The 12,532-nt window shown below is 40.5% G+C and overlaps 1 protein-coding gene and 1 long non-coding RNA gene across 3 annotated transcripts in view; one reads left to right on the top strand and one right to left on the bottom strand.

The window, feature by feature from the left end:
• Positions 1-12,532, top strand: part of LOC127605739 (uncharacterized) — an 81,856-nt gene that overhangs the window by 31,253 nt on the left and 38,071 nt on the right. The gene's annotated exons all lie outside the window — the stretch shown is intronic.
• Positions 1-12,532, bottom strand: part of anos1b (anosmin 1b) — a 79,574-nt gene that overhangs the window by 36,917 nt on the left and 30,125 nt on the right. For both annotated transcript variants that reach the window (XM_052073401.1, XM_052073402.1), the window contains exon 2: positions 397-444. In XM_052073401.1, coding sequence (XP_051929361.1) covers positions 397-444 — 48 coding nt within the window. The remainder of the gene's footprint in view (positions 1-396; positions 445-12,532) is intronic.

Below are 12,532 nucleotides of genomic sequence, written 5' to 3'. Positions count from 1 at the left end.
TAGCAAAGAATGGAAAATGTCAAAAATAAAATGTCTTCCAGCTGAGAAAATGTGATATAAAAACATATGAAGCTGAACAGCCAGCACAGACACGACATCAGTTGGAAAACTTCAAAGGATGGTTCACCGGTTAAACTATGATAAAGGTGGCTCAAGTTTGCAAACACCAAAAGAAGCATTATTTCATCTATTAAAGTATTCTCACATCATGATGAAAGTATGCATTATTCACACATCTCTGTCAAGCTGAAACAACTCAGGAGTTGCTCAGACACCAAATAACAGAGCAACCCTGGAAGTTTAGCAGACGGAAACCCAGCAACATGATGTGTGACTGGAATGACGTGAATTGACATTAATTCAACGGTGTGGTTCAACGGCATTGTGTGGACTTACCTGTGCACAGCGTCTGTGGTTCTCACACCAAACGAGAACTTGGTCACTCTAGGGGAAAAAGAAAAACATATTCGAATTTACAAGGATAAATAAAGAGTTCACTTACAATTATACAGCTTTGAAAAAGCTCATGCTTAAATTCGCCTGTCACCGAGATGAAATACCAAAAGATCCATCGCAAATGAGTCACACATTTTCTTCTTTGCATATGTGATTCATGTTTGTCTCTCACCATTTACACAATTACGGGTGACATATCTCACTTTAATTTAGTAGAAGAAGGAAAGCAAAACACTGGTCTGAAAAGAGACACACTAAACTGACCAAAAAAATAAATTTCTGAAGGCACTCAATGTGGTTTAACACTGTCACTTAGTAGGAGTTATCGTTATATATGAGTGTGCGTGTGTGTGTGTACATGTGTGGGCGCAATACGGTTGTTGCTTGGTGCGTCAAGTCATCCATATATGAGGCAGCCAGACCATTATAACCGCTGTGACAGAGGATGGCATTTAACATATACAAAGAGCAAAATCTAGTGTAAAATCTTTGGACCGTGATAATAAGAATGATGCTATGAAAACATATTTATACACTCTGAGCCTTGTGGTGTATGCCGACATGAAAACATTAAAATTTCTGGAAACGTTCTCTTTTTTATGGTTTTTGGGGTAATCTACAAGTCTATTGGCCAGTGTTCTTTAACAACTATTTTTAAACGTAGCCAGCAGGGGGAGACTCCACATGATGTAACAAATACAGTATATTGTTTGTTTAAAATTATGTTTAGCATTTGTTTATTTAACTTTCAACATAATCCTTTACTCTTAGGTTATTTTTCCTTCAGTGTCTCGAAACACACCCAGAAAAGGAAAATATTTAAAAATGTAACTCTTGCGTGCATGTGCTATAACAGGGGTCGGGAACCTTTTTGACTAAGAGAGCCATAAAAGCAAAATATTTGGAAATGTATTTCAGTGAGAGCCATATATGTGTATATATTAGAGCTGTCAGTTTAGCGCGTTTTTATTGGTATTCATTTAAATGAATGGAAAGGCATATGGGAGAAGGAGGTTGCACATAACAGCAGTGCACAATGGCTGGTGACCCTGAGAGAGGAGCACAGCAACCTCCCTGAACAGAACCCAGTTACCATAACAGTGGCAGACATACAGGAAAGAGTCTCAGATATGAAGAACTGGACAGCACCAGGCCCGGACATGGTCCACACCTGCCTTCTAAAAAAACTCACAGCACTCCATGAGCGCCTAGCAGTACAAATGAACCAGCTGCTGAGGGATGGGACTCACCCAGAATGGCTCAATCAATCAATACATGAACAAAGCACAGACGGGCATTGGTAGAGATACCAGAGGAGCCAAACATCAGGTCCTGGTTGACAGAACAGTCGCACAAGACTGCAGGTCCCGACGTACCAACCTGTGCACAGCCTGGATTGATTACAAGAAAGCCTATGACTCGATGCCACATACATGGATCACTGAATGCTTGGAGTTGTATAAGGTGAACAGGACCCTAAGAGCCGTCGTTGCAAACTCGCTGAGGATGTGGAAAACCACACTTGAAGCCAATGGCAAGCCACTTACCCAAGTGTCCATCAAATGTGGCATATACCAAGGTGATGCACTCTCCCCACTGCTGTTCTGCATAGGGCTGAACCCCCTAAGCCAAGTAATCACCAAGACAGGCTATGGATACCGCCTCAGAAATGGAGCTACAATCAGTCACCTCCTCTACATGGATGACATAAAGCTGTATGCTAAGAGCGAAAGGGACATAGATTCCCTGATCCACACAACCAGGATCTACAGCAGCGACATCAGGATGTCATTCGGGCTTGAGAAATGTAGTCGGATGGGGACTAAGAGAGGAAAGGTAGCCCGCACTGAAGGGGTCTCACTCCCTGAAGGAACAATAGCAGACATTGAGGACAGCTACAAGTACCTCGGTATACCACAAGCCAATGGCAACCTCGAACTGGCAACAAGGAAAGCGGCTACGGCCAAATACCTCCAGCGAGTGAGGCAAGTCCTAAGAAGCCAGCTCAATGGCAAGAATAAGACCTGGGCAATAAGAACCTATGCCCTGCCAGTGATCAGATACCCTGCAGGAAAATAAGGTGGCCAAAGGAAGAGATTCAGACCACGGACGTTAAGACCCGAAAGCTCCTAACCATGCATGGAGGGTTCCATCCCAAATCCAGCACCCTGAGACTGTACGCAAGCCGAAAGGAAGGAGGCTGGGGACTAGAGAGAGAGGGCTGGCCTGAAGGACAACACAGAGGCACTCATCCTGGCTGTTCAGGAGCAGGCCCTGAGCACCAGAGCCATTGAGGCCCAGATATACCACACCAGACAAGACCCAAGGTGTAGGTTGTGCAAAGAGGCACCTGAGACGATCCAACACATAACTGCAGGGTGTAAGATGCTGGCAGGGAAAGCCTACATGGAACGCCATAACCAGGTAGCTGGCATAGTCTACCGAAACATCTGTGCGGAGTATGGACTGGAAACCCCAAGGTCAAAATGGGAAACACCTCCGAAGGTGGTGGAGAATAACAGAGCGAAGATCCTGTGGGACTTCCAGATCCAGACTGACAAGATGGTAATGGCAAACCAACAAAATATCGTGATCATAGATAAAGGGCAGAGGAAAGCCGTTGTAGTGGATGTAGCGGTCCCAAGTGATGGAAACATCAGAAAGAAGGAACACGAGAAACTCGAGAAATACTAAGGGCTCAGAGAGGAGCTGGAGAGAGCCTGTAAGGTAAAGGTGACAGTCGTGCCTGTGGTGGTCGGAGCACTCGGGGCAGTGACCCCCAAACTAGATGAGTGGTTGCAACAGATCCCTGGAACAACATCGGACATCTCTGTCCAGAAATGTGCAATGCTGGAAACAGCAAGGATACCGTGCAGAACCCTCAAGCTTCCTGGCCTCTGGTAGAGGACCCGAGCGGAATGAGGGACGGACACCACCCGAGGGGTGAGACGAGGATTTTTATTTATTTAAATAAATTAATTAATTTAAAAAGGACATAATGCGGATATATAAAGTGACTTCCTATGAGGGTACAGAGAGACACAGCTGCGTCTTCAAACTTTCAATGCAAAAAATGGTCTGCTTGAAAGGTTAAATGCCAAATTAAAAGATGAAGAAAGCCTTTCATCATTGGAAGCAGAGTAAAGAGAGGAGAATTTATTTACTCAAAGACTGAACCATGGGATGAAATAAGAACCTATTTCTCAGCAAATCTTGTATGCCTGAATTATTTAAATTGTTGCAGGATTTTGAAAAAAAGAAATAAACCTATTATCAATGTATATTTGTTGCTGTTTGTGTTATTATCATACGCAATTGAATAAGTAGACCATTTCAGAATTTGAAATTTGGGACTCTCTCAATGCATCTTGACTCATACTTTTCTGATCAGCGAGTCCCTGCGACTCGCAGGGCTCAAACTGTAAAATTATCACTGCTACCGTGCAAAATTTGTGTGGCTTGCATAACAGAGGGGCAGGAAAATTGTCTGAGGAAGTTGCAGGACTGTGCAGGACCTTTTTGCTTTTGAAACTGAGGCCCTGGTTTGAAATGACGTACTTTGTCAAAACATTTGGAGCAAAAAGAAACCAAGAAAGGAAAAATCTAGTTAACCAACTATTGCATAAACCATGAAACATTTTGGTACACTTTCAGGTGCAGATACAGAAAATGTTCATTGATTTCATTTGTCATGTTTGCTAGAGGTTTGGCCTTGGAATTGGTCTCCACTCAAAGACAACATTAAACTTGAAAAGCCTAGTACTCTGGTAGATCCGATTCAATTTTACATATCTTTCATCCAAAACATTAACACCCATGAACATAAATCAACACACACAAAACTAACTGTATTCATTTAATGGTCTTTGGTCACATATTCCACAAGTGAGTATGCGAAAGTGTCACCTACATTCACAAAAATATTTCTCCATAACATCACAGTCGTGGTGAAACCATCCCATGATACTCTGTCGGGATTGGCTTTATGATGGAAGAAAACAACTCTGATTTTAGCGCATTTGGCTTCAGTTTCACATTCCTTTCATTTCACAGAATGCCATTGTTGTTAAGCCAGATGAATGTAGTCAACCTTGTATTCGGAGGCTTTTAAACTCTACTCAGATGTGACAATCAAGATGGGCGTGTGTAGAAATTGGCGACGTGAAGAGGGGGCTGCACGAAACGCTAGCTGGTTAGCACGGAAGCTAACCGCGGACGTTAGCACGGAAGCTAACTGCGAAAAGTCGCTACGCAGCTGGAACCCACGACCAGAGACCAACCAACCAAACGCCAGCGAGCGTGAGGGAGCAGGTAAACCCACTTGCGACGTTAGAAACACCCAGCAGCAAGCCTACTGGACACGTCACAAACTAGCATACAACCGGCTAGCAACGAGACCCGACAAAATGCCACCCAAACAGAAGCAAGACACAAAGCAGGAAGAGGATTCCCTGACCCTCACTCAAGTAAATGAATTACTCCAGCAACAAAAAGAACTTTTCACGGCGCTCTTGCAACAACAACAGGAAAATTTCAAAGGATTTGTCAAGATGATAATAGACTCAACAAACTCACGACTTGACACTTTTACCAGGGATGTCCAAGAAATAAAAACCAGCATCAACTTTACCCAAAAAGAGGTAGACGACATTAAAAAAAATCTAATCTGTCAAACTGGCCATTCCAAAGACATGCAAACGGAATTCTACAAAGTATGTGACGGCATGCTTGTATTAACGGACAAGGTGGACTACTTGGAAGGACAGTCAAGAAGAAACAACTTAGTAATTGATGGAATTGAGGAAAAACCGGGAGAAACGTGGACTGAAACAGAGGAAAAAGTTCAAAAAATCCTTAAGGAGAAACTGCTGATACAGGGGCAAATTGAGGTGGAGAGAGCTCACCGCACAGGAAGACAAGACCCTGGAAGACCTCGACCAAGGCCAGTTGTGGTGAAATTTCTAAGATACAAGGACAGATCAAGGATCCTACAAAATGCAAAATATTTAAAAGGCTCCAACATCTACATTAACGAAGACTTTACAGATGCCGTACGACAAAAAAGAAAAGAGCTCCTCCCAAAATTAAAAGCTGCACGTGACAGAGGGGAAACTGCCTACTTAAGACATAACAAACTTATTGTCCACCCCCGCACCAGTACTCCAACACAACAGGCTCGAGTTCAACACCATCAAGCAGCATACTGAGAATTTTTCACCACCCGACAATAAAAACTCTGACCCTACTGAAGCAGGAAATTCACATACCAAAAAACATGGACTTCGAATCCTTTGATGACCCTTCCAACCCTTTGATGACCTCCAACCCTACTGACCACAAGACGTTTGACCCTGAGAACAACTTGGACCCGGACAATAACTTTTTCAAGACCGACCGACCGCGAGTCAGCCAGCGACGACCGACCGTGAGGGAGCCAGTGATGACCGCGAGGAAGCCAGCGACGACTGCAGGGAAGCCAGCGACCGTGAGGAAGCCTGGAGACAACCAGCCTGCGACCACCGTGAGAGAGCCAACGACGACCGCAAGGGAGCGAGAGACGACCGAGAGGAAACCAGCGACGACTGCAGGGGAGCCAGTGACCGCGAGGGAGCCGGGAGACGGCGAGCCTGAGGCAGCCGGGAGACAACCAGCCAGCGCGCGTGAGGGAGTCGGCGACGACCGCAAGGGAGCCAGTGACCACGAGGGACCCAGTGATGACGGTGAGAGAGCGAGCGACGACAGCGAGGGAACCAACGACGGCCGTGAGGGAGCCATCGACGACCGTGTGGGAGCGGGAAATTCACATCCCAAAAACATGAACTTCCAACCCTTTGAAGATATTGACTATAAGCCATTCGATCCCGAGAACAATTTGGACCCAGACACTAACTTCTTCAACAACAAACAAAGGGTAACTAACTCTGACTATTACCTGGATGAACAATTCAACACTAATATAAAATTCGAAAATGCACTTTCGGTAATACACTTAAACAGTAGAAGTCTCTATAAAAACTTCACAAAAATTAAAGAATACCTGACTAAATTCAATAAATTTAAAATAATTGCCATATCAGAAACTTGGCTTGATGAAGATAAAACAACTGAAATGGAAATAGAAGGTTATGAAATGTTTGCAACTAATAGAGAAAACAAAAAAGGAGGGGGGTTGAAATATATGTAGACAAAGCACTTAAATGCAGTAAAATCGAGAGATTGACAAACACAATAGAAAACCTAATGGAATGTCTAACCATTGAAATACACAATAAAAAGGCATCAAATACCATCATAAGTTGCATCTATAGGACACCAGGAACATGTATTGACACATTCAATAAAAAACTAACAGATATGCTCAGTTACTGCAACGATAAGAAAACACGAATAATATGTGGTGACTTTAACATTGACTTATTAAACCCAAATAGACACAAAAAACAACTGACTTCATAAATATTATGTACAGCAACAGCTTTTTCCCAGTAATCCTGAAACCTAGCAGAATAACAGTTGACACGGCCACATTAATAGATAACATATTTATAAATAAGATTGATCATAAAATGGAAAGTGGACTTCTCATTAATGACATAAGTGACCACCTGCCTGTTTTTGCAGTTTTTCATAATTATTTCGATAGAAAAGCTAAATCAACAACTTGTATAACAGAAATAAGACTAAGAACCCAACGTTCCATCGATGCCTTTAAGCAAGACCTAGAAAAACAAAACTGGACCGAGGTCTACTCAAACGAAGACCCAAATACAGCGTTTGAAGTATTTCAGTCTACCATAATCTTCTTATATGATAAACATTTTCCATTAACTAAAATTTCCAAAAAGTATAAAGACCCAAGTAAGCCATGGATAACGAAAGGCATAGAAAACGCATGTAAAAAGAAAAACAATTTATATAAATTGTTTTTAAAACTCAGAACTGAAGAAGCAGAAAAAAAATATAGGACCTATAAAAATAAATTAGTAAATATTATAAGAACCAGTAAAAGAGATCATTATCATGCACTATTAGAGCAGAATAAAGGTAACACACAAGAAATATGGAAAATACTTAACCAAGTAATCAGAAATAGTCCTAAAAAAATGGATTATCCAGAGTATTTTATCAAAGGCAAAAATACTATTTTGGAAAAAACTTCAGAAATAGCAACTGAATTTAATGAGTATTTTGTCAACATCGGCAGTAACCTAGCAAAACAAATTCCTGATCCAACAGACCTGTTTGAAGTGGATAGATACGTAGAAAAAAACTCCTCCACGATGTTCCTTACTGCAGTAAAACAAGAAGAAGTATCAAATATTATAAAAACTTTTAAAAATAAAAAGTCAACTGATTGCTTTAATATTGATATGACAATAATCAAACAGATTATAGAATATGTAGTGCGACCTTTCACACACATATGCAACCTGTCATTCAAAGCTGGTATCTTTCCATCAAAAATGAAAATTGCTAAAGTTATTCCAATCTATAAAAGTGGAGAAAAACATCTGTTTACAAATTATAGACCAATATCACTACTACCACAATTTTCAAAAATATTAGAAAAACTATTTTCTCGCAGACTTGATAGTTTTATACAAAAGCATGCGCTGTTAAGTGAGAATCAATATGGCTTCAGGGAAAAACGGACCACCTCAATGGCAGTTATGGAGTTTGTCGAAGCAATAGCCACTAATATAGACAACAAAGAATTTACTGTTGGGGTTTTCCTAGATCTAAAAAAAGCTTTTGACACAATAGATCACAGTATATTATTGAAAAAACTAGAAAGATATGGCATTAGAGGTGTAGCTTATAAATGGATAAAAAGTTATTTAGAAAACAGATATCAGTACGTGCAACTCAACAATAAAAAAACGAATCAACTGAAAATCACTCACGGAGTACCTCAGGGGTCAGTGCTTGGTCCAAAACTATTCATCTTATATATAAATGATATCTGCAAGGTCTCAAAACTATTTAAATGTGTCCTATTTGCTGATGATACAACTTTCTACTGTTCTGGAATAAATCTGAAACAGCTCCTGACAACCGTAGAAAACAAATTAAACAAATTAAAAAACTGGTTCGACAGAAATAAATTGTCACTTAACCTGAAAAAATCGAAGTCAATTGTTTTTGGCACAATACCAATCAAACACCAAGCTAAAATTATGGTAAACTCAATTGAAATAGAAAGAGCGTATGAAACCAAGTTTCTCGGATTAGTAATAGACTCAAAACTATGTTGGAAACCACATATCGATAACGTAAAAAGAAAAATAGCCAAGACCGTAGGGATCCTCTACAAAACCAAGGAAGTGCTAAATAAGAGATCCTTGTACACATTATACACTTCATTATTATTACCATACATGACCTACTGTGTGGAAATATGGGGAAATGCCTGCAAAACAAACACACTCCCTATTCTCAAACTGCAAAAAAAAGCAATTCGAATTATTAATAGATCAAAATATACGGAACCCACAAATCCACTATTTATTAAATTAAATACGATGAAATTTTATGACCTGGTTGACTTTAAAATCGCCCAATTAATGTACAAAGCACACAATAACCTGCTCTGCCAAAACATTCAGAAGTTTTTTGAAATTCGAGAAAGCAACTATGAATTAAGAGGTACCAACTTATTCAAAAAACTCAAAACAAGAACAAACATCAAGCAAAGAAGTGTATCTAGCAAAGGTGTTAATCTGTGGAATAATCTCGAAACGGACCTAAAAATGAGTAAATCGCTTGCTGAGTTCAAAAACAAATTCAAAAAAATAGTACAAACAACCTACACCAATCAGAGTTAAAATGATAAATTCTAAACATTAAATATAATGATAAATCAGAACTAAGTTGATAAATAGAGAAAGGTATTGCAATATCCATTATGAATACAAGAGAAAATTGACACAAGAGTGCCAGGGTGAGGATGTATATAATCCCGATACAAACCAAAAGTTGTGAAAATATCACGGTTAAGGGTAAAGTATGGGCCTTAATGGAGACTTCTTATTACTTTTTCTTTTCTGATTGATTAAAAAATGATTTAGTAGATATAAACACATAACGGGGTAGGACTAGATAAGTTTTTTTACTTCATCCTACTCCCTTGAACATAATAACTGTGTTGAATGAAGACTGATTTCTTTCTTTTACTTTTTTATCTACCTTATTTTCTGTCAAATTATTACTGTATATGTTTTATGTTCAATAAACAAACCAAACCAAACCAAAGATGTGACAATCAAGATGGCATGATGATTGCGGTTTAATCTGCGACTGTCTCCTTATCGTTGGAGTGATCTAAGACAAATATCATTCTGTCGTCCATTTTTTCCCTTGGCTGTTGCAAATCCAAATACAGTAAAGACTGTGTCCCAGTCATTTTCTCTGCCTCTAGAGTACTTTATAACCCATGATGTACCCACCCAGTTTCACATAAACATCAACTCCTGTGGAAAAAATGCAGTCATGCCTGAGGGCTCTATCATGATCAAATACCATAGATATTCCAATCAAAGAGGTTAAGAAAATGAACAATGAATGTTTAACTCCTCAATCATTTCCAGAGATCCTATTGATCCGGATATCTGAACTGACTATAGACCGAAATCCAATCTTCTGTTTCTGTCCAAGATTCCTGAGAAAACTGTATGACTTTCTGATAAACCTCAATTTGTTGGAAGACATTCTGGATTTAAAAGCACTACTGACTCAGTGTTTGTGAAAGTTACTAATAATCTTGCTACTTCTGACAAATGCCTCATCTCAATTTTTAGACCTTTGCACTAAATTTGAAACATTTGGCCACCACATACTTTCACAGACTTCAGAGAATGTCATTGGTTTTAAAGGAACTGCCCTGAATTGGTTGCAATCATATTTGTTACATTGCTTTCAGTTTGGAAATTCTGACAACAAAAACTATTTCCATAAAACTAGAATGGGGTTCCGCAGGGGTGCCTACTTCAACTAGTACTTTTTACTCTATTCCGAAACATTCTGTTAGCTGCCAATGTTTTGCAGATGACACACTGGAATACTTAACAATGAAATGAAGTAACGCTAATCAGTTAAACACATGTTTGGCATGTCTTGAACGGATGTTTTTGTTTTGTTTTGTTGTTTTACTGATGAACTCAGATAAAACTAGTTATAATACGGGGCTTTCATGATCTTAAAAGCAATCTCTTTTAAAATTCCTGCTCTAGACTGCCTAGCGCTTGACTCAAACAGCATAAGCGATTTATTTAATGTCAACATTTTTTTTAACATTTCTTGCAACAAGCCAGTGCTGAAAAACTAGCAAATAGTTTTGTGACCTTTCGGCAGGATAATATTAATTCTGCTTTTGCAGGGAGCTCCTGAAGTCAATAACTCGCACATTTTCATTTTCCATGAACACAGTAATATTTACTACATGTTTGTGTCAAGCCATCCAAAGTTCAAACACACCGGCCAGACTGAGCTAGGACACATTTCTCCCATAAACACAATGAAATCAACATGTTCTTGATTTTAAAATACTTATCAGTCAATATTTCTAGTTTTATCCACTTAACTTGACCATTCATCATTGACCTGTGTACTGTGCTGCATTTTTTAATGCTTCAGGTCCTTCCATAAACACTGCCTCGACAAGATGATCAAATCTTAAACATTCAATTGTATCTTATTTATTTATAGTAATATTTTATTAAAGGTTTAAATAATATAGAATACAGATGTTTAATATGAAATAATCATTGACATTTATTGTATTTTTTCATGAATACACAGAGCCGGTGGCGGTTCTGAGCACAGCCACGACAATATCGCTGATGGCGGCCCAAAAATGCTTAATGTAGACTCTGTGGGAACTTGTGCAAGCATTTATGGCTTGTGGAGTTTCACAGTTTCAAGATTCCTACCATTTCTACCAGTTCCTTTGATTGAGGACACAATGGTAGAGCTAAAACCATTTAAGTAGTCAAGAGGACCTGGAACACAACCTTATAGGAAATATGACATTATATGATATTGATTATTATTATAAAAAAAAAAAAATCCTCATCTCACCCCTCGGGTGGTGTCCGTCCCTCATTCAGCTCGGGTCCTCTACCAGAGGCCAGGAAGCTTGAGGGTTCTGCGCAGTATCCTTGCTGTTCCCAGCACTGCACATTTCTGGACTGAGATGTCCGATGTTGTTCCCGGGATCTGTTGCAACCACTCATCTAGTTTGGGGGTCACTGCCCCGAGTGCTCCGACCACCACAGGCACGACTGTCACCTTTACCTTCCAGGCTCTCTCCAGCTCCTCTCTGAGCCCTTGGTATTTCTCGAGTTTCTCATGTTCCTTCTTCCTGATGTTTCCATCACTAGGGACCGGTACATCCACTACAACGGCTTTCCTCTGCCCTTTATCTATGATCACGATATCTGGTTGGTTCGCCATTACCATCTTGTCAGTCTGGATCTGGAAGTCCCACAGGATCTTCGCTCTGTCATTCTCCACCACCTTCGGAGGTGTTTCCCATTTTGACCTTGGGGTTTCCAGTCCATACTCCGCACAGATGTTTCGGTAGACTATGCCAGCCACCTGGTTATGGCGTTCCATGTAGGCTTTCCCTGCCAGCATCTTACACCCTGCAGTTATGTGTTGGATCGTCTCAGGTGCCTCTTTGCACAACCTACACCTTGGGTCTTGTCTGGTGTGGTATATCTGGGCCTCGATGGCTCTGGTGCTCAAGGCCTGTTCCTGAGCAGCCAGGATGAGTGCCTCTGTGCTGTCCTTCAGGCCAGCCCTCTCTAGCCACTGATAGGACTTCTTGAGATCAGCCACTTCAGTTATGGTCCGGTGGTACATCCCATGTAGGGGCTTGTCCTCCCATGATGGTCCCTCTTCCAGCGCCTCATCTTCTGTTCCCCATTGTCTGAGACATTGTAAGGAGCGACGGCCCGGCGAAGTGAAGTGAAGTACTCGAAGAGCGGTGGTACACTGTTTTTTATTCAGCACACGTACGATCATTTATATACCAGCAAAGCGGACGTTAGTGTAAACAAACGTCCAGCCCACCCGG

The sequence above is a fragment of the Hippocampus zosterae genome, chromosome 8 (assembly GCF_025434085.1).
Source record: "Hippocampus zosterae strain Florida chromosome 8, ASM2543408v3, whole genome shotgun sequence".
In the NCBI taxonomy this organism is placed as follows: domain Eukaryota; kingdom Metazoa; phylum Chordata; class Actinopteri; order Syngnathiformes; family Syngnathidae; genus Hippocampus; species Hippocampus zosterae.
This window is presented reverse-complemented; position numbering and strand designations above follow the sequence as displayed.